A 23,721-nucleotide genomic window follows, 5' to 3' on the forward strand; every position below is an offset into this window, starting at 1 on the left:
AGCTGTCATAGCTATAACTGCTTGGTTGGGGTGGGGATGACTAGGTGAAAGTAACTAACTCACTTATCATTTCTCAGTTTAAACTGTTACATCTAGCTTTGTAGGACTAGTGTGGAATTGTGAGAAGTAAATGGGCTACTTTACTGGAAAAAACTGCTATGGGGTCTATATCAGAAGATCGAAGTTTCAAAACTTCAAATCTGATATGGTCGACACCATATGATCGAAGTCTTGAAACTTTGAATCTCTTAACGGAGGTTTCCATACAGCATGGAAAGGGAAGATTTCCCTTTTCTGCACTGTAGTGTGATCATGGAGTTGGTATTTTCAAGTAGCGGGGGGTGTAGGGTGGGCAGTCCCCACGCCTGCTTAGAGCATTTAAATGGTTTGTTTTTTGTAAGTTGTTGTGTATTATTACATTTTCAGTGTTTCAAGATTTCGATTATATGGTGTTGACCATATCAGATTTGAAGTTTTGAAACTTTGATAATGTAATATAGACCCCTGCTATGGAAATCTTCTGCAGTGAAAAAGGACTAGTTGCCTGCTACTGTTTGCTGATTAGTTTGTCTTTGCAGGATGAATGTGATTATGTGACGCAATTTGCAATGTCTTAATATGTGACAACTGTTTGTTTGGAACAAAGATGAAATACATTACAAGGTCATCCTGTTTTATCACAATCAGATGAATGAATTGTACATAGAAGTGGCTATATCTGCTTGGTAGGGGTAGCCTGAAAGTAACTGACCCTGTTGTCATTTACTCAATTTAACAGTCATTTCTAAAAAATAAATAAATAAATAAATAAATAAAAATAAGGCATAAATGCATCACAGAATAGTCAGACATTCAGAACTTCTGGGGACTGGTGATCCCCAAACACCAAGGCTGTTTAAGTGGATTTTGACGAGGACTTAGTAATTGCCTTTCCCCTGTACCCCACCTAATGTAGAACTATCCCTGAACATAGGTGTTCATAGGGGATCACTGTACTTCTGTGTGGGTTGGAGGCAGTGTCAGTATTTCCTTAACAGTCCTCCCAAACCTCAAGGGTCATATCATGTGTTAGACTGCTGACAGTGTGGTCAATATTTCTTTAACTTTCCTCATAAACTTCAGAGGGGTGCACTGATGGTATGAAAGTACTGTACTGTCTTTAGAGGTAACAAGTTGGAAACATTATTGAAATACTTTTTTTCTCGATTTTCTTCATAATCAAGCGTCTGATGCATATACAAGTGGCTGCCTTTTGGGGATATTAAATAAGCAGCTCTTTTATATATGTCTGTTAGCAAATATGTTATGTTATATTTGATTTTTTGTTTCAGTTTTGTCTCAGTCTGACATCAGTAGGGTATACAGAAGGTTGCTGTCTTTTGGAGGGGAGATGGTGAAGAGGTATGCTTTATATAAATATAATTGCAGCAGTAGCAGCTTGAAATATGACTGTGGACATTTGTGCCTTAATTTTAATCTCAATTTAACACTAGACAGGGATATACAAAGTTATTACCTTTTTTGAGGTGTGGGGCTAGGTTGCAGGATCTATTCCCAGATATGATATATGTATTCATGTGATGATGTGAGGCATTGCCAGCTATACCAAGGGAAGTAGGACAGTGGATGTGTAACATATGCCAGCACAGCTAGCTGGAATTTTGCAAAGAATTATATGTCATTTGTATATCTAACTGATTAGTACAGATGCTTGTACTGAAAATGTCCTGCTGGAGAGAAAAGAAATATACATGGATATAATAACTGATTAAATGTATGCATTGTACCTGTTGAAATGAATACATTGTAACAGAGGACACTGGAAGAGGAGAGGTTAATCTAAATCCACCTAACTTTGAAAAATATTCTGAAATTAAATTACTGGGCCTAGACCATAAAGATGTTATCTCACAGTTTTGAATGACGCCGGATGCAATGTCTGTAAGAAGCATGGTTTGTTAGTATCTGTAGAAAGAGCAGAAGTGTTAAAATTGTTTTACAGCTTCCAGAGGCTGCAATAAAAGTTAGCAAAGCTTAAGATATGTATTGCAACACATATGTGCTAAATCCTGTCAGTTTCTAGTAATGGGTGTAGTGCGGGAAACAGAGTCATATGACCAGACATATGTGATGTCATTCTGTAATCTAAGACAAAAATGATGTTTTAATACTAGGTAAGATTGAAGTCTCAGGGCAGTCTGTTTTTGGAACCTAACAAAGAAGGTCCCATCACCTACTCCATCTTGCCTTGTTCTAGTAAGTGAACCAGGGAATAGTAATTATTTAGATCAGTCAGGAAAATGTAGTGAGATTAGTTAAGTACTGTTTTTCTGTATCTGTGCAAATCTATTCATCTGTGCTATTTTAATATTTCCTGTGATGAAACTCTGGTGTTTATTGTAAATAGATATTTAGTATTTTCATGTTCTTTCATTGTTTATTATTAAATATATTTAAACTTTTCATTTTGGCTGGTCCTTTAGAGAATATTTCAAACTTTGAGAGGACTTATATCTATTTTCTGGCACTATAGCCACTCTTGAAAACATACCTCCATTGACCAGACACTATAATTTGTAATAATATTAATTTCACTCAAGTATAATTGGGTACCCTTGTAAGAGCCTCAGAGTAGCTGGCTTTGGAGTGTCTGGTGGCACTGTAACTACCTTATAGTCTGGGCAGAAGGAGCATAGCTAGTAAATCTGCACCATCCTTTCCCAGGTGTGTGTGAAAATCAGATATCAAGGAGTGTGTGTTTGTCAGCTGCTTGGAGCAGGGAAATGAAGCAGTGATTTCACAAAGAGTGTGCTGGAGGACTTGGCTTGGACACTCGGCTGATGACTTAACTCCACAGCTGTACCAGGGGACCTAGAGGGAGACAGAGAGAGATGGAGAGAGAGAAATCCAGATCCTGGACTGATTGTGTTTCATGTGTGCCCTTAGGGGAAATTGTGTTTGATGCAGGGAGCTGCATCTGGAAATACTGTGTGTATCTATTTTTATTCCAAGTGACTGTCCCTTTCCAGTGTCAGTGGTGGAGATTCAGGCTCCTTGATTACTGGCAAAGAGTGGGGGTGTCACAATTCACATAAGCATTGTCTTTTCAGTTTGTTGTGAACTGACATTTTTTTACCTTTGACCATTCAAAGTTGGGCACAACGTATTTCTTCCTTGAAACAGAAAATTAGATTGAATTTCTTTTCCACAGGTATGACTTTTATTTAGGCCATCATTTAAAAGGTTGGGAAAAAGGTTTAAAATGCACCTCAGAAAATCAATGATCCCATGGCTTCTGGGTACTTAACAGCACCTAGATCATCAGTTTAATTTAGTTTTTATATCATTGTTTTGCTCAGTTAGGCTGTGTTGAAAGAAGCAAGAAAAAAACAAATCTGAAGGATACGACTACATTTGTTTTTTGATCATGGCTTTTGTTCAGGCAACCAGTGAATGATGAAAAAGGTTGTCCAAAAAATTTCTAAAGTGCACTTCAAATCAGTTAATGCATTATGGCTTCTGGGAGCCTTGAGACCCCCCACCTCTGGCTTAATGAAGTTATTTTCACTACACTCATCTCAGGTGCTGAAAGGAGCAGGAAAATACAAAGCGAAAGAGTAAGAATATTTTTTTTTCTTTTGATCATAACTTTTCTTCATGCAATCAGTGGATGACAAAGGTTGTTCAAAAAGGTAAAAAATGCATCTTAGATCATCTAGATCACTTATAGCCTCTAGGGCCTTTTGGGCCTCAGACCCATAGCTTAATGCATTTGTTTCCTGCACAGTTAGCAGAGTGCAGTCTTGCTTAGATAGAATACATTGGATGATGAATGAATAACTGCAGGAAAAAACTGAAGTGTAAGAATTACTGAGAAAAAGTGAGAAAAAAATCGAATCTGGAGTAAGAATAGGCCCAGGAGACTTAGGTGCGTGTGTGTGTGTGGGGGGGGGGGGTTGAAGGGGTGCCATGAAACCTTTCCACCTAGGGTGCTAAATTACATGATGCTGACCCTGTGCCCCTAACAACCATTGGTAGAGAGATCAACACTGGGTGATGAGTAATATTGCTGACTGAAGACATGGTTACTGCCCTTCCTTGAACTTGTTGTATTAGTTGCTGCAACCCAGAGTATGTGCGGGGCAATTATGATGGCAAAGGCTGGTTCCATAACAGCTATTACAGCAATAGTGAGGGTGAGGCTGGGTGTGTGTGATTAACTAACTGACCGTATTACTTGTAGTTGAGATTGCTTGGCTATATTTAGTCACACACTGGAGCATGCAGTGTGTCTTCTCTGGCTCACCTGTCAGGATGAGGGGCAGTCTATGAAGGTGGTCCACTACTGCATGCAGAGATGGTATCCATTATGGAAAACGATGACCAAGATCTTACTCCACAGTGATAGCATTTTCATGTCTACAGCTGTTGTAAAAGAAAACCTCATAGTCATGGTCATGGCCGACAGCACAGTGGCACATCTTGTAATAGACAACACTCACAATTACAAAGCACAGTGGCATCTAGCCAGGATTATGTTACATTCAGTTCTACTTCATGTAATGCCAGTTCCTTTGGGCAGGAGACTGCACAGGATGCTAAAATCTCTAACATGCATGTCCTGTACCTGTCCAGTAGATCAAGCCACAGAGCTGCAAATACTCATACCACCACAGCCCACAATACATCATACGCTTACACTGACAGTGGACCTTTACACAGAGTTTTACTTTAAAGCCCCCCCCCCCCCAACAAAACTGACAGAACATACATCCTCACCATTCACACATTTCCCTTTGATGTGCATCCATTCCTATGATCCCTTCCTCAATTCTGCAAATGATGATGACAGTTGTGCCCTGACCATTGTACATTTTTACCTGGGTTGTGTATGTCTGAGGCACAGCTTGGCCAGCCTATGCATTGTTAACCACAGATTGGCATTGGTGTTTCATGTATCTGTTTTAACTGCACTGTATCTGTTTGTCTTCTGTAATATGTTCTGAAGCTAAGTACTGTGCCCACCTCCATCTGGATTGATCATTCCATACTTCTGGCTCTTCCACTGACTCCTCATGTGACCCAGCCTTCAGTGTCTGATGAGCTGGGGACGGCTGGCCCTGCAAGTGTTCACCCTATTATAACTGCTTCCTAAATATGATATTGTGTACCACTGCACACTCTGACAGTATTTTTGCATATGTGTCAGGATCATAATGCAAGGCACAAATGGAAAAATCCAGATAGTGAAAATGTGCCTTCTGATCAGTAATGTCACTTGTATGCAATTGGCCATGGTTGTACCTATGGCTTTTTGAATTGTAGATTTCTTGAGGGGATCATAATCTAAGATTCTGTGGCATATCCTGCATCACCAAATAGACGGCACAGTGAGAAGTATCTCCTCACAAACCATTGGTATATGTCATAATTATGCCATTTGTGACAGTGGTATGAACTGCCTGAGTGGCTTGTAAATACACATTGCATATGATACTCTGTGAAGTATAGACCACCTGGCAAATGATGCAATGATACCTTTTGTGATTCATGCACCTTCTCCTTGCGTACCAGGTAGGACCTTTTATTTCAATGTGGGTACAGTCTATGACACCTAGTACTTCAGGTAAAAGGGCTATATCGTAGAAAGCTTGCACAATGTTGGCTGTCTCTTGTGGGGTATGTGTGAAACATACATGCTCCCCCATTTACTGAAGTATGGCATTGAAAAACTGATGAGATACCCCCACTGTCTCCCCAGTACATCGCAGAAAGGTGTCTGTAGCCACTATGCAGAAAGCCACGTATACCTTAGTAGCCACTGGGATAGGTATTCCATGACTCTCATAGGGCTGTAGGTAAGACTAACACATGTCCACAGTTTCTTGGATGGTGTCCCTCTCGACATGATACCAGACCACAATGTTTGTGTCATGGTGTCTATGAAAAGTTAAGCACAGTCTGATGACCTGATACCTCCAGGGGTGACATTGTGCACTGCTGAGCACAGCAACAGCAATAGGATCCTCTTGCAGATACACATTTACTGATGCACTGGCAACCCCAAATGTTATTTAATGACATCATGAATCTGAACACGAGCAATCAGCTGATTTTAAATATGCTGTGGGTATAGCCTCATTGCTCAGGAAGTATAAATTTCTGAATCACTCCTTAATAATGTTTTGTCACACTAGCATACAAAGAAAGCCTAATTTTAATAATGTTGCTCATTTGCATGTCATTATACAACCATTATTATGTACTGTGCCAGACCATGCTGCTTGGCCTACCAGCATCACAAAGCATGTTTTCTGAATCACACACATCTTGTACATTACTGCTAATCAGCACTTATCACAATGTGATATTTTTCTGATACCCTGCCTAAGTGTAGTGGTGAAAGTATGATGGAAAAAATTATTTCAAACCATTTAGATAAAAAAGGTACAAAAACAACACAATTAGATAAATAAATAGGTGATACTTAAAGTTATGCAGTCAGATATCTGAATTAGTATAATTAGATAAATAAAACAGTATAATGACAAGGTGATTCCTACCCTGCTGTTGTAAGAATACAGCAAAGGTTCTACCTGAGTTAGGCTCTGTGAAATATAAGAACAAAAAGGTTGCCCTCTGCTTTTTGTGTAGAGCAGAATTCCTTTATGCTGTGTTTAACACAATTAGTCAGCTTTTAGGTGTAAAATTGGCTTGATTGCAGAAATCTTCATAGGATCATAGGCTCATAGGAGGTTACTAGGCTAATGGCCCTGGGGGCCTTCCAAGCCTAGCCAAGAGTTTATTCCCAAAAAGAAACCTCAGTCAGCATTTGTTGCCCCTGTAAATGAAGGACACAAGTGGAACCCCTGGATATATTTCCTCATATTTCAGGCACTATGTAACATAGATCATAGCAGCCCAGTGCAGCTTAGTAAAAAAGAGCAATAGGCCGTCCAATACTCCTGAATTTAAAACAGAGGGACTAATCTGATGGCCACTAAGGACACAAATGCAGGTGAATGACCTGCAGTAAATGAATATTCAGAACAATGTTGGTTACCTGTTCTCTTGCAAAGGGCAAACAACAGCAGCAGCAGTTCCAAGTGAAATTGACTCTGTCAGGTCACAGAGGTCATACAATCAGGTAAAAAATAGGCCTCATCATACAGTTTTATAGACAGCACTGAAGCTACTGATGTCTGTGAGACATAAAAATTTAGTTACAACACAGTATTCCTTGTCCATTTAGGGATGGAATATTCAGTTAACCTGACTCAAACTGTTTCAGTGCAGTGGCCAGATTTTTTAACTTTTAAATGAATTAAAATGGCCTATCTTATGTTTATAGTATCAAACGTAAACTGGTACTTGATCTGACACAGGGCATCCAGTTTTTGGTTTACCTGTTTTACTGCCATGGTTTTGGTAGGATAACTTTTAGTACCCTGATCCTTATAACTGCAGAATTTCTAGAAGCACAGCTCTAATATATTAGTGTAGCAAGATGCTTCACTAGGGCTTTCCTGGAGATGTTTTAACATGTAGTATAAATTTAGTTATATAAGCAGCGACAACAAAAACTGAAGCTTTGCTGAATAATGTGAATTAAAGATATAGGATTTTGTTCTTCCTGTATGAGAGTGGAGTCATCTGCATATAGTCAACATTTTTGTACATTCTGTTGCTAAATAAAAAGAACGACAACTGTTCCAAACCTTGGAGAATGGATATCTTTAAGTGGCAAGGAGACAAACTGCTTTGCTTTTGTATTACTGACTGTAGAGATTGATAGCCCTGAAATCATCCAATTACGCCGAATGTTTTTTGAGAAATATAAAAATGTAGCCACTATAACATAACCTTTGTCAGGATCAGGGGTGGGATATTGAGTTAACCTGACAGAAGTGGTGTCATTGCAGTGGTCAGACATAAATCCATGCTGAAATGAAAACACGATTTTGTGTGTTTGTTGCTTGTGTACAACTTTTTAGGTGTGACTGGCTTTACAGCTCACTGTACTTCTTTACATAGATTTTTCATCTTCTTTAGTGGTCATTACATTTATCGTCAGTATGATTCTACGTATCTTCCAGATACTAGTGATGTTGATTTATTAACTGCTTGATTTTTTATCAGTTTGAGAATGAAAGTAATCACAGAATCTTTTTGGGTCCTTCCTGGTGCATAATAAGCCAGCAAATGTTCTTGGCAGTATTATAATATAATATAATATAATATAATATAATATAATATAATATAATATAATATAATATATATGTTCCAGAATTTGGCAGGATTGGAGAGGTAATTATTTTGTGAAGTTTAACACTGGTTTTGTTTTGCCAGCCTCATTTGCTTCTGGAATAAGTTGTGATTGTGCTTTAACATTTTGATTAATAGATTCTGTAGGCAGAAACCCTACCAGAAATCATGTTCCTGATGAAATAATTTAACTAGGGCAACATATAAGTGTTGATTCTAATATGTATGTTGGCCAAGTTATTCTATAGGCAAATTAATACATTACGGAAATCAGCAGCATCACAGGAAGCTTATTCAAGACTGGTCTCTTTACCGCAGAGTTCACCACTAATAGCTTCCCAGTGTAGAAATTTGTGATCTTCTGACACATTTTCCAACTAGTATAGCAGCTATTAGCACATTTGCACAGGTACTTATGATTGGTAAGTCACCTCGAAGGATGTTTAGCAGTGATCTAGCATATTGAATAAAAAACAGTTAATGTGTTATCATTGCACATTACATACTGTGGTGGGAAGCTGAATTAGCTGATGATAATTCAGTATCCATTGCTAATTTGCAAGTTATGCAAATGCCTCATATGATGTCAAATTATATATACCTCCATATTTCTTTAAACCAGAAATCAATGCATTGTTTCATTGATTATGTATTTTATCTAGCTTTAAATACATACTGTGACACATTTACACCTTTTCTATGAAATCTTTAATTAAATACTTCCTTATGACTTTTAGGAGCCATTTTGCAGTCAGTTGTTACAAGACAGAAGGCTCTGAAATCACAACTGCAGTACAGTCTGCTTTTTTGCAAAACGGTAATTTTTATAAATGGAGTACCATGATATGAGTAACTTCTTATTTGTCACACAAAAGACAAGTCAGGTCTCCACTGTAGTAAGCTCGTATGATCTTAAAGACCAGTATTCATGCATGTTTTAAGCTATTCTAACTTTAACCCAATTTATTACTTCAGACTTAACAGTTTCTTCTAATGTAAAGAATGCTTTCAACATTAAAAAGTCCTTTTTGTGTAATTTCCTTTAACATAAATTAAGACAAGCAAAACAACTAAACTGAATGTTGATTAAGAAGAAAGGAAAACTTAAACAAGTAATATTAAACATGTTTATGTGTGCAAAACATTTCTCGTTGTACACAAGGTATCAGTAATAAGCAAAAAAGCCTGTCCTTATTGACCTGATTGTTACTTCTCCTAATGTGACCACTGGATCTATTTTTCATTCTGTCATGTCATAGATGGCTACACATTTTCCAGCTGTGGTATTTTGCTCTTCTCATATGTTAGGATAATGAGTATAATTTGGGTTTAACACTATGAAATGCATTGGGTGGTAATTACACTGTTGTGGCTTCTAACCCTTTTATCTGTCCTATATCTGTAGTCCAGATTCTCTCAGATCAGTACATAAAATATTGCTGCTCACTTTATTGTTAACAAGTCATCCCTACGTATTGTTTTTTTCTTTGTATGCAAGATGCTTTTGAGTATACTGATTTGCAAGAATGCTTTTATTTATTAATACTTTTTTTAAATAACAGGCTAAAGCTGTTAGTAAGTAGGGTTCCCTCAGTTAATATATGTCTGACAAAAACTCTTCCCAAATAAGAGTGATTGTACCAACTTTTTGTTCAACATCAGGAAAAGCAGACATGAGTCAGGATATTTTTCTCTTCAGATCAGGGAGTATTTCAATGAAGAGAGGGATGAAGGAAACTTCATTTTTTCCTAAATTTCGATCTAAATATGTCTAAACCTTCAATGTTTCATCCAACAGTGGATTCACTTACAGGCTTATGTACTGGTTTTAAGAATCGTTATTCTTTAATAGCTGACACAATAAAACACAAACAATTTTCTGGGGTATTGTATAATTTAAGACTTTAAAACATCACTTTGTGGCTGAACCTGCTTCTTTTAAGTTTAGTTAGTAATGGTAAAAAAATAAATGGTTCTTTTGTCTTTTTTCATGTTGACAAAGATTTCCGAACCTTTGAAAAGTGTGCTAAAAAGTGTATACCTTCTTTTGTTATTTGTAAAGGCCTCTACTTATCAGATTCTTATGTTCTATATTTATGTAGCATTCATGAACTAACTAAAGGTATCAATGTCATCTCTACTGATATAAGCAACTGCTTTCTGCCGGAGGAGAAAAAAAATATATCTTGTACTTTATCTCTTTTTCAGAGATCACAACCACAAGTACCTTACAAAGAACAAGATCAAATGGACTGCTTTGTGATACACTGGTAAGAAGAAACGTTAACTTAGTTTATATATAATATTGAGAATGCAACATCTTAAGATTTTTGTTGGTGCAGACACTTCTGATTTAATCACCAAAAAGGTGCTCAAACAGGGTAAACAAACCAGCAACCAAAGCCAATCCAATAACAACGATAAATCCAATAAACGGATGGTAATGAAACAGAGCTGTATAAGATAAACCACATCCAAACTGTAACGTAAAACAGGTTTATTCACAGACAGAGGTTAGCACTTTCACCCGATAGGGCTTCTTCAGACCATAGACATTCATAAAATACTCATGTATTCTATCCCTCAGCTTCCGATTAGTCTTGCTCACATAGAACATCTGAAAAATCTCACAGGAGGCAAGATAAACATTTTCAGACATACAATCGGCAGATACTCAAAACACATACTTAGATGAATCAGAAGGATGAATGAAAACATTGTCAGAGTCAATAAACTCACAAAAATTACATTGTCCACAAGGAAAACTCCCATGGACGTCAAACATCTCTGAACCAAATCTGTTATTTGGGTAACATAGAATCCTCTTTAAGTTCAGCTTGTTCTTATATACAAATTGAGGGGCATCACCTGCATCCCCCCTGACTTCGGGGTCAACCATCAATACATCCCAATGAGCCCTGATAATGTCTTTAATCTGTCCAACATCCTTGCCTAGGGTGAGCACCATGGGAGGTCTGGAGGGTGGTGATAGACCTGGGACTGGGTCAGTTAGGCTAGCCATTTTTTGCACCAAGGATGTTGGATGTCCATGGGAGTTTTCCTTATGGATGAAGTATTTTTCTGAGTTTATTGAATCTGTGAGCATCTTTATCAGATTAGGATCAAGTCAACTATTAATGCCCTGTCGGGGATATTAGTACTTATACTGAAGGTCAGGAAGTTAAATGGATTGCGAGATTTAGGTCGGATCAATATCCTGGCCTAAATGACAAAGTGTCTATTAAACCTTTTTTGAGGTCGAGAAGGCTCAAGATCAGTTAGGAGTGTACTAGGTTTTTAAGTATATTTTATGCATATTTTTATGCTTGAATGTGATATGTTAGATGCAGTGTACATGTCTATGCATTTTATGCATGTATGCCCATATTATTTGTATACTGTTTTCTATATACATTGAATAATATGAATCAGTTTAGTATATATCTTATACATTTATATGTATATTTTATAGTTTCTTTGTGTCTTTTGGCTTTTCCCGGTTAGGGGTTGCCACAGCGGAACTCCGGTCCGCTAATGATTGGCAGTTGATTTTTACGTACCGGCTTGTCAGGCTTGACGCACAACCTTCAATGAATGTACGCACATTCACGCATGTCTCCACGCAAAAGATGCTCTAGCTGAGAATCGAACCGGACAGCATCTTACTGTGAGGTGACAATGCTACCACAGCACCACCACCGTGGGTATTTTATAGTATAGTTCTTATATGTTTATGTAATAGAGGTCTATCACTTTAAGAATGAAGAGATATGTGTTTTTTCCCACCAAAGATGGTATTTAAACTTTTTGTATTTTGTGAATGTCTATAGTCTGAAGAAGCCCTATCGGGTGAAAGTGTTAACCTCTGTCTGTGAATAAACCTGTTTTACATTGCAGTTTGGATGTGGTTTATCTTATACAGCTCTGTTTCATTCCAGCATCCGTTTATTGTACTTCTGATTTAATGTTTACATGTTTTTATATACACACGCACACACACATACACACACACACACACACACACACACACACACATATCTATCTATATATATATATATATATATATATTTATATATATATATATATATATATATATATATATGTAGATCCCATTCATTTAGTCGAATCACATTTGGTGGAAAATTATTTCAGGCAGCACACTTCACTGAAAGTTCATTTCACTGAAAGCTCATTTGGTCGAATTACATTTGGTTGACAATGAAATATGGCCCCTGCCCCACTGCAGTGCAACCCTGGAGTAAGAATATTAAGTAAAGGGGTGTGGGGTGTGTGTGTGGGGCGTAGCTCCCCTCATTTTGCAAATAGCTTTTACCAAACATGTATATATATCAATGTGTTTTTAATGGATAGACCTTTATATAACAGTGAATACATTACAATTATGTGGGGGCTATGACCCTCACATCCCCCATTGTGGGGGGGCTGTGCCCCCCACACCCCCCATTACTTAACATTCCCACTCCAGGGTTGCACTGCAGTGGGGAAGGGGCTATATTTCATTGTCGCCCAAATGTAATTCGAACAAATGAGCTTTCAGTGAAATGAGCTTTCAGTGAATTGTGCTGCCTGAAATCATTTTTGACCAAATAAAGTAGACCCATATATATATATATATATATATATATATATATATATATATATATATATATATATATATATATATATATATATATATATATATATATATATATATATATATATAGGAGAGTATACAGAGAAAGAGGTTGGCAAAGAAGAAGTGGGATTGTCAGAGAGATGAAGAAAGTAGACAGGAGTATAAGGAGATGAGGTGCATGGCAAAGAGAGAGGTGGCAAAGGCTAAGGATAAGGCATATGAAGAGTTGTATGAAAGGTTGGACACTAAGGAGGGAGAAAAGGACCTGTAGCAATTGGCTAGACAGAGGGATTGAGCTAGGAAAGTTGTGCAGCAGGTAAAGGTGATAAAGGATAATGAGGGAAACATACTCACAAGCGAGGAGAGTGTGTTGAGGAGATGGAAAGAGTACTTTGAGGGGTTGATGAATGAAGAGAATGAGAGGGAGAGAAGGTTGGATGATGTAGGGATAGTGAATCATGAAGTACAATGGATTAGCAAGGAGGAAGTAAGGATAGCTATGAAGAGAATAAAGAATGGAAAGGCTGTTGGCACAGATGACATACCTGTGGAAGCATGGAGGTGTTTAGGTGAAATGGCAGTGGAGTTTTTAACCAGATTGTTTAATGAAATCTTGGAAAGTGAGAGGATGCCTAGGGAATGGAGAAAAAGTGTTTTGGTACCAATTTTTAAGAATAAGGGTGATGTGCAGAGCTGTAGTAACTACAGAGGGATTAAATTGATCAGTCACAGCATGAAGTTGTGGGAAAGAGTAGTGGAAGCAAGGTTCAGAAGGGATGTGAGGACTAGTGATCAGCAGTATGGTTTCATGCCGGAAAAGAGCACTACAGATGTGATGTTTGCTCTGAGAGTGTTGATGGAAAAGTACAGAGAATGTCAGAAGGAGTTGCATTATGTTTTTGTAGACTTAGAGAAAGCATATGACAGGGTGCCTAGAGAGGAGTTGTGGTATTGTATGAGGAAGTCAGGAGTGTTAGAGAAGTATTTAAGAGTGGTACAGGATATATACGAGGGTAGTGTGACAGCGGTGAGGTCTGCAGTGGGAGTGACGGATGCATTTAAGGTGGAGGTGGGGTTACATCAAGGATCAGCTCTGAGCCCTTTTTTATTAGCAATGGTGATGGACAGGTTGACAGACGAGATCAGACAGGAGTCCCCGTGGACTATGATGTTTGCAGATGACATTGTGATCTGTAGTGAGTGTAGGGAACAGGTGGAGGAGACCCTGGAGAGATGGAGATATGCTCTAGAGAGAAGAGGAATGAAGGTCAGCAGGAATAAGACAGAATATATGTGTGTGAATGAGAAAGAGGATAGAGGAATGGTGAGGATGCAAGGAGTAGAGGAGGCAAAAGTGGATGAGTTTAAATACTTGGGGTCAAAAGTTCAGAGTAACGTTGCGTGTGGAAGAGAGGTGAAGAAGAGAGTACAGGCAGGATGGAGTGGGTGGAGAAGAGTGTCAGGAGTGATTTGTGACAGACAAGTACCTGTAAGAGTGAAAGGGAAGGTCTACAAGAGAGTAGTCAGACCAGCTATGTTATCTGGGTTGGAGACAGTGACATTGACAAAAAGGCAGGAGTTTGAGCTGGATGTGGCAGAATTAAAGATGTTAAGATTTGCACTGGGTGTGACGAGGGTGGACAGGATTAGGAATAAGTATATTAGAGGGTCAGCCCAGCTTGGAAGGTTTGGAGACAAAGCCAGAGAGGCACGATTACGTTGGTTTGGACATGTGCTGAGGAGGGATGCTGAGTATATTGGGAAAAAGACGCTAAGGATGAAGCTACCAGGTAACAGGAAAAGAAGAAGGCCTAAGATAAGGTTTATGGATGTGGTGAGAGAGGACATGCAGGTGGTTGGTGTGACAGAGCAAGATGCAGAGGACAGGAAGAAATGGAAACAGGTGATCTGCTGTGGCGACCCCTAATGGGAACAGCCGACAGAAGATCATATATATATGTATGTATATATATATATATATATATATATATATGTATATGTATATATGTGTATAATATATGTGTGTGTATATATATATATATATATATATATATATATATATATATATATAGATATAGATATATAGATATGTACACACAAACACACACACACACACACACACACACATATATATATATATATATATATATATATATATATATATATATATATATATATATATATATATATATATTAGATATATGGGTACTTGTATATGTGTTTAGTATGGATGAGCAGTGTATAGTAGAATAAAGTTCCTTGCAAAAAACTTTCTAAATGTTAAAATGTGCATTAACTGAAATTCACAGTTTTATAACTGCACATTTTAGTGTCACCTACTCCTGTATCATTTTTGTCCTGAAACCTTTTTTTTTGTCATTGTTACATAATTAATATTATCTTGAGGTTTACCTCACTTCATGCAACATGGTGGCCTTTGAAGTTCTAGAACTTGTTTAATATTCTTTAAAGAACAAGGATAATCAGTAAATGCCTTTCGTCATATTTTTAATGTGGCACTTCTTTTTCAGTTGTTAGTAGCCCCAGCTATCTGCAGTGGTGGTGCTGCGGTAGCATTGTCGCTTCACAGTAAGACGTTGTCCTGCTCGATTCTCAGCTAGAGCGTCTTCTGTGTGGAGACATGCCTAAATGGGCGTACCTTCGTTGAAGGTTGTGTGTCAGGGCCGGCAATTCGGCATGTAAAAATCTACTGCCAATCATTAGCGGACCAGATTTCAATCATTAGCAGACAGGAGTTCCACTGGGGTGACCCCTAACCAGGAAAAGCCGAAAGACACAACAAGTAGCCCCAGCTCTGTATTTTTTCTAATACAGGTGACTGAGAAATTATATATTCCTGGCATACAATGCATCCTCTGATCCAGCTCAGCCAGACTTTTGCATATCTGCAAAATGAATAGTATCAGAATCACTCGATCCAAGGATTTAAATTTTGCTTGTGACATAAATAAGACATGCTAGTGAAACAGGTATGTATCTCAGAGGGTTTCCATGCTCTAGCACAGGCTCCCTATCCATGTGAAGCAGAGTCCACCCTTCACCCTATTTGAGCTTAATCTTGACCAGTGGATGGGAAATTCGAAATTCACTCCATGTCTGACCCCCCCCCCCCCAAGGCAGTCAGTAATACTCAAATTAACATACCCCTTCCCTGCATAACCTCTTGAAACTTACTAACTAGCATACTACCTCCTAATAAATGGCCATGATGCACAGGGACACAACTGGATTTTATTCCATGGTAGGCCTATAAAAGCCCTGATAGTCATTCACCTAGTGTATACCTATGAACCTAGGTATACTGCCTGTGACAGTGAAATCTATTCACTGGTCTCATGATGTAAATGAAAGCTATTAACTGCTCTTTCAATGTAATCAGACATGCATAACCATACAATTATAGTAACTGATTTCCCACTGTAAAAAGACTGGCCCCTGCAGTATACACAATTACACATGTACTGTTCAAAGTACTGGGCCAAGTATCCTTCTGTTTGTTATGTGAATCATACCAATTTAGTTATTTAGATTAGTATTCAAAAAGCAGCAACACAATCAAGAGCTGGTGTCTTTATTTTAAAGATGAATAAGAAAAATATTTTCTAAAGATAATGGGAACATATATAAAAGTATACATATGTATGCAGTGTAGTATATATGTTTTCATGCTGTCCTGGTGTGGCAAAAAACATGGCTATCTCTTCAGTCCTGGTGAATTCTGCTGTTAAAAAAATTATTCTTGTAACAGTTTTAGTTTTCATGGTTCATCTCATCTTTCATTATTCATTACATTACTCACTAGTCTATTTTATGTTGGGTTACACAGTGTCCTTTTCTAACTGTTTTACGTTTTCTGTTACTGCTACTTTTCTGTGGTTCAGCCTCTCTTTATCTGCTTGGATGAATTGATACAAGTGCATGTTTTCAGTAATACACTCTTGGGATCTGTTAGGCATAGTCTCCATTCTTTCATGTTTGGCTTGTTGAGTTCATTAGATAAATTCTCATACTAGCTTTGCTCTTGTCTACAGCTATATTAACCTTCCTGTCTTACTAAGCTTATGTGGTGTACTTTCATGCCTTCTGTTATGATTCTTTTTACAGTGCATCTTCAGAGCCAGTCTTTTTTATCATCAGCCTTTCATGTTTGATAACCGTAGTACTCTTTAATACTCAGTTTTAATTGGTTTATTTGTTGCGTTAATTGTAGCATCTTGGTCTGACTCCTGTGACACTCTTTTATTGGGAAACTGCTTTTGGCATCCCAAGTTTGACATGCTTCTTGAAGTCTTCCTGTTCTGCCAGAAGCACATATGACTCCTGCTAGCTTGTACCATAATATAACAAACTAGATATAGAGGGCTCATCTAACTCCTGCTCTGACCATTTCTTTATCTCACCTGTACAATTTGGATCTAGATTCTAGTGGATGTCATTGGAACATTTTACTTTTTCTTGCTCTGAAAACATGGGACTGCAAAGTGTTCTGTACTTTGCCAAATTATTAGCCAGGATCAGCACCATCACTATCCATCTGTTTTTATGAGAGATATCTTCAATATGAATGAGTGCTACAAATATCCGCACTTCAAATGACTCACCTGATGGCCTGCATTACCTTATGTAAAATGGTTTAATTTGAGGATTGCTAATCTGAGAGTGAGTGGAATGGTCCTTTAGGCAACCTATAGCCAGAAAAGGAGATTCAGAGAGCAGGAACTGACCCACGTATCTTCTTTCCAAGTCCATACTAAAGGCTGCCATCTGTCTCTCAAGGGTGGTGTGTTTTCACTTTTCTTGCCATCACTACCACTCACTTATGTTCAGAGGAGAGGGCAACAAACGCACCAATAAACACTTTTTGGTGCGAGTGCTGCGATTTCAGCCTAATGCTGTCCCTGCTTGAACACCGGGTACACCACTGTCACTAACCTGCACATGTTGAGCCTTGATTCCCCCAAAAAGTGCTCAGGCACATGCTGAATCGGTCAATTACATTTATCTTTTTCCAAGTGAAAGAAGGCTAACTGACCAGGGCTGAGGAAACTGCCATGGTTTCTACCTCGCCTGGATGACTGAGAGACATATGTGCTGTATTTCTTGTATATATGGTGTGACCAATACTTGTGGATAAGAGAGTACACCTTTTCTTAAATTCAGATGGGAAAATTGCTGGTGGATGTAAGAATGCAAGAATAAGTAGGACATTTTGAAACCTATACAAGAAGGTTCCATGGAAATTTCATCTGGCCTGGTAGAAACTCCAGTATATAGCTCCTAAGCAGTAGCAACCCATTCATTGACACAATTGCCTAGTTGTCATTCTGTGATTAGATCTTTTGCCAGATAATTACAGGTAACCCCTTGTGGAGCTACAGACAGGGGAGTCCCTCAGCCTATTTAATTTGCACTCTTGTAGAACAAGTCTACAGATTTTGGGGAACTAGTTTCTGAGAATGAACATAATGAGTTTTTTCTTTTTTCTTCTTATAGCTCTCCTGCATATGATTCTTTCTTTGGAGACATGCTCAGGCTGAAGAGGTGCTCTGTGGACTGGCCTCCAGCAGTTCCACCTTCTTCCCTCAAAAAAGACTCATTGAGTATTTGGGGAACAAGTATAAAGAACCTTTTGTCATTCACCGTGGAACCTGCAATAAAGGATGCCATTAGTGGTCAGGAACATCTGGATTCTGCTCCTTCTGCTACAAAGATGCCTGATGTCTTCTGCAAATTTCCAGTGGAGAAGCATTCTGACTAAGCATTTCAAGACAGTGTGTGTGATCTATTTAATCTGTATAATCTAGTTCAGGTCTCAAAGACCACACTACATCCTGATTTACTACAGGATATGGAACCCCAAGCTTTGCAGAGGGGTACGTATACGTATACTTCTCTGACTTGACAATCCATAGGTCTCTAAGCTGTCTTACCAGTCTCTCTTCCAGCATCCCTTCTGGGCTACATTGTTAAATAGATGACAGGGCTTCCTGATCTGAGATCAAGGACTCTCTGGAAAAGAATCAACAGTATCATCCTCATTAGACTTTCATATGGTTCACTGCTATTTTAACTATGCTGAGGCTATGTTTGACATGGTAGGCACAGAAGTATGTCTATACCAGGTGGTGCGGCTCAAGCTGACCTCATTTAACAATGTGATAATGCTTGGCATTTCTAGGGTGAGGTCCTTTTTCTGCAGATTTTCTAAAATAAATAATGGAATTATATTGACCTAGGTCATTCAGCCTAAATGGTCACTTACTAGTCTGTATTATAACATACAAAAGCAACAACCCCAAAACATATCATTACATCATGGTTGCTACTTTTCAGGATACATTTATTAATCCACTACATTTTCTTAAAAGGGAGTCACTAAAGACTCTTCCCAGAAATTATGTTTTCTGTAAGTCCAGTAAAATCTTCTCAGGTGTTCTAAACACAAAAGCTGGCATCAGAAAAAAACATAGTCAAAAGCCAGCCCTGACCAATGGCAAATGAACAACTCATGAAACAAAGAGACAAAGCATGGAAGGTATGGACAAAAAATAAAACAGCTCCCACTGTACTAGCATATAAAGTTCATAGGTTCATAGGTGTTTATTAGGCTAAAAACCACAAGGGCCGTTTTAAGCCTAGCCATGCATCACAAATCTCTGACAAGTTCTGTACCCTTGATAAGTGTAAGCTGGGCTTGGGAGGTGAAACATTTACAAGCAGAGGCCTGGGAGATGAACCATTTACAGGCTGCCTGTGTCCATTAAAGACATAGGTGCTAAAGCAATGATGAATTTCCTGTTCCCCATTCAGTTGTCCAAGTTACACTTGAATTGGGTTAGGAAAGAACTTTGCTTCACATGGATGGGGAGCCTCTTCCAGAAAAGAGGTAGTCTCTGGGATACATACTTGTCTCTCCAGCAGGTCATAGCTGTATCACAGGCAAGGTTAAGTCTTTAGAACAGGTAAGTCTGGTGCTGTTTGTTTTTCAGATATGCAGGAGGTCCATCAGAGTGGGGTCTGACAATGCCTTGTATGCCAGGCATAGATCTCCCCTCAACAGCCTGTGGCAGACAAAATACAAGGATAGGGCCTTGAGGCAGTTTGCACAAGACATGTTATGTAAGCTCTGCATTCTTTTAGTGAGGAATCACTGTTGACGTCCCAATTGTTGGATATGCTGAGTTGGGTACATATCAAAGAGGGCATTGTACTCAATAATAGGTTTGATGAATGCCGAATATAGTGGAAAAATAACTTCCTTGGACCTAGATGCCATACCTTTGTTTATAAGTTGCACAAATTGAAGGATTTCCCCACTACTGTAGATACATGATGGTCAAAGGATATTTACTGTCTACATGTGTCCCCAAATTCCTGACTACTGGGTCAACACTCTGGGGTGTGTTGTCAATATGATAGCTACCAGGAGTTGATGACTTCCCAAGGGATACTATTAAGCATTTCTTGGCATCTAGTTTTAGTCCATGTGGCACTAGTTGTTTGTCTGCATCAGTCCTTCCTGGACAAAGTACATTTGTGTAAAATCTTACCATAATGGTAGATGTCCTTCTCTTCACTGTTGCAGTATTCCTTACAATAGGGATCCCCTGCCAAGGATGGCCAGACATCCGGCCAGTATACCAAGGCCTTAGGTTGCTAAAGGTATGCTGTACGTCACACGTATGCCCCCCATGTACAGAGTAGGTCATTAAGGTGACATCTAGATGTACCATCTTCAGAACTGAGAGCACCAGTAGGAACACCAGTCCAAGGATAAGAGAGGTAACAAGCACATTCAGAAGGGAAAAGAACCAGGGGAAAAGAGGGAGGGAGGGAGGGAATGAATGTTGCAATAGTGAAGAGAAGGACATCTACCATTATGATAGGATTTTACACAGCTGTACTATGTCCTTCCATTTCACTGTTGCAGTATTCCTTACAATAGAGGGAGTGCAAAAGCAAGGGAAGGAGAGAGGGAGGAGGATGGACCAGCAGAGCCCTCTAGGAACCCATGAAGGATGGCCCTAGCAAAACCATCTTTAGCCCTTGCTATCACATCCAACTTATAGTGCTTGGTATAAGTATGCACAGAAGTCCAGGTGGCTGCCTTAAGAATAGATGTAGTATCTAAACCCTTGAAAAAGGCATTGGAAGAAGCCACAGGTCCAGGAGAATGAGCCTTAACTGAAGAAGGCAGACTGTTGCTCTGAAAAGAATAAGAAAAAGAAATGGCTTTAGATATCCAAGAAGAAATAATTTGCTTGCAAACAGCCAATCCTAAAGATACAGGATGAAAGGAAACAAAAGATTTTCAGATCTGTGAAAAGGTTGGTCTTATCCAAATAAAATATGCATACCCAAAGTGTGCAAAACCTTCTCACTAGCTGATTGTGGAGGAGAGAAAAGTGAGCAAATGAATAGACTGGTTAAGTGACAACTCATTCATCACCTTGGGCATAAAAGAATGAATAGTATGAATGGGCACCCTCTCCTTATGGAAAACTAAAAAAGGAGGACAAGCCAAAAGGGCTTGAAGCTCAGATACCCATCTAGCAGAAGTAAGGGCTAACAAAGGTACCGTCTCCAAGAAAAATGTTGCAAGGAAGCTGAAACTGCAGGCTCAAAAGGAGCATGGGTCAATTTCTCCAAAACAAAATTCAGATCCCAGAGAGGAGGTGCAGACTTTCTGGTAGGTCTAATATGAAGGATGCCTTTAAGAAATTGTTTAGCTTCAAATCTAAGTGCTAAAGGAGGTGCTAAAGGCAGACAAGCAGATAGAGCTGTCACGTGAGCCTTAATAGAAGAATATGTCAACCCATCATTGAGCAGTTTACACAGATAGGATAGAACCAAAGGACCATCTACATCCTGCTTTTAAGTTTTTATTACTGTCTAACTTTTTACTCTATGGAGCTTTTCTCCCTGGGCATCCGCTGAAAATGGACACCAGCTGTCCAGTCTGACTAACCCTGTAAATAAATGTTAAATAAATAAATAAAATAAATAAACTGGATCCAAATTACAAGAAAGACACCAAACAGAAAATCTCTTCCATTTGGATAAGTAGGATTTCCTAGTAGTGGGCTTCCTGGCCTTCTGCCAGACTCTAAGTATGTCCTCGGAAAAAAACGTGTCTATATGGAATCAAAATCCTATCACCCACCAAGTCAGTTGGAGTGGTCAGGTGGGGATGGATAAGAGATCCCTTGTGAGGTAACTTGTGATGACTGCCCTTGCAAGCCGGAAACAATGCTGTCTGGGTCAAAAAAGAGTCACCAACAAGATTTTGCGAGCATCATGTTGTATTTTAAACAGGACTTTTGGAATGAGAGGAAGGGGATGGAAGGTATAAAGAAACATCCCCTTCCAGGAAAAGGAGAGGGCATTCAACTTCCAGACCAGAGGACATGAGGCTCTGGCATAAAAAAGAAGTTATCTGTTCAGAGTAGAGGCAAAAAGATCCGCTTGAGGAATCCACATATGGGATTGTGTTATGGACCTGCTCAGAGAGTCTCTCACAATGTTCTGACCTGAGGGAATGTAAACTGCCTGAAGTGTCACTTGATACTAGCTAATTCCCATACTAGAAGTACCAGGAGATGAGATCCCCCAACACACACACACACATACACACACACTTACTGGCATACCACATCACGGTGGTATTATCTGTAAAAAACTTAAGTGACCCTGAAGAGAAAAGAGGGTGAAATGCTTGAAGAGCCAACAGAAGAGCTCTCTTCCCCTTGATATTGATGTGGCCTTTCTTTTGATGAGGTGACCAAAGGCCCTGCAGCTTTAGAGAGCCGAAAAATGCTCCCCATCCCACATCTGAAGCATCTGTGAACAGCTCCTGAGAGGGAAGATGAGGCTGAAAATGGAGCCCTGGATTGAGTGTTAGCTACTTAATGCACCACTGAAATTCCAGCTTGCGGTATGGGAGAAGAAGGACTAAGAAACTGAGGGGATGAGAGTGCTGAAGCCAAACTGACTTTAGAAACAACTGATGTTTTCTCATCTGAAGTTTGGCTAAAGGAAGTAGAGGAATGGTGGAGGCCAAAAAAACCAGAGCGCTCAGATATTCCCTGGCTGTGATTGAGGCCAGAGGAAAAAGGGATTCAAAGAAAGTAATGAGAGTTAAGGCCTTAGGAAGAGGCAGGGATACCAGCATTGGAACACTCTGGATCCTGCAACCCAGAAAGACATGATCCTTTGAAGGAGTCAGAAAGGACTTTTGTAAATTTAGAGTAAACCCAGACTTTGCAAGAGAGAGATGGGAAAGTGAAGGTGCTGCAGAACAATTTCTGGAGTGGAGGCTTGAAAAGGCAGATCATCTAGGTAGGGAAAGACCTGTATCTGCCTTAGCCTGCAAAAGAGAATCACAGGAGCAAGGCATTTGGTGAATACCCTTGGCACAGTATAAAGGCCACAGGGCAAAGCAGAAAACTGAAAATCCCAGGAAGCAACAGAGAAATGTGCAAACTTCCTGAAAAGCAGATGAATAGGGATATAAAGATAGGCATCCATGAGATCCAGAAAAATCAGAAAAGCCTGAGGAAGCAGCAGAGGGAACAAGGTCTGAAGGGAAACATCTGAAAAGAAGGAACCTTCAGAAAAGTGTTTAGATGAGAAAAATCCAGAATGAGTCTCCTAGTGCCTGCTTTCCTGGGGCCCAAGAACATTCTGGAATAAAACCCTTTTCCCCTTTGAGAAACAGGAACTTCAAGAATAGTTCTCTGAGTCACAAGACTCTGAAGCACCCCTAGAAAATATAGCAATTGTTCTTCAGGGGGTTAAGG

The 23,721-nt window shown here is 39.1% G+C and overlaps 1 protein-coding gene across 3 annotated transcripts in view; it reads left to right on the plus strand.

The window, feature by feature from the left end:
* LOC122802701 (arylsulfatase H-like) overlaps positions 1–23,721 on the plus strand; it is a 672,840-nt gene that overhangs the window by 53,824 nt on the left and 595,295 nt on the right. For all 3 annotated transcript variants that reach the window (XM_044072448.1, XM_044072446.1, XM_044072447.1), the window contains exon 2: positions 10,474–10,535. In XM_044072448.1, coding sequence (XP_043928383.1) covers positions 10,513–10,535 — 23 coding nt within the window. In that variant the 5' untranslated portion in view covers positions 10,474–10,512. The remainder of the gene's footprint in view (positions 1–10,473; positions 10,536–23,721) is intronic.

The sequence above is a fragment of the Protopterus annectens genome, chromosome 5.part0 (assembly GCF_019279795.1).
Source record: "Protopterus annectens isolate FY-2018-M chromosome 5.part0, PAN1.0, whole genome shotgun sequence".
Lineage (NCBI taxonomy): Eukaryota > Metazoa > Chordata > Ceratodontiformes > Protopteridae > Protopterus > Protopterus annectens.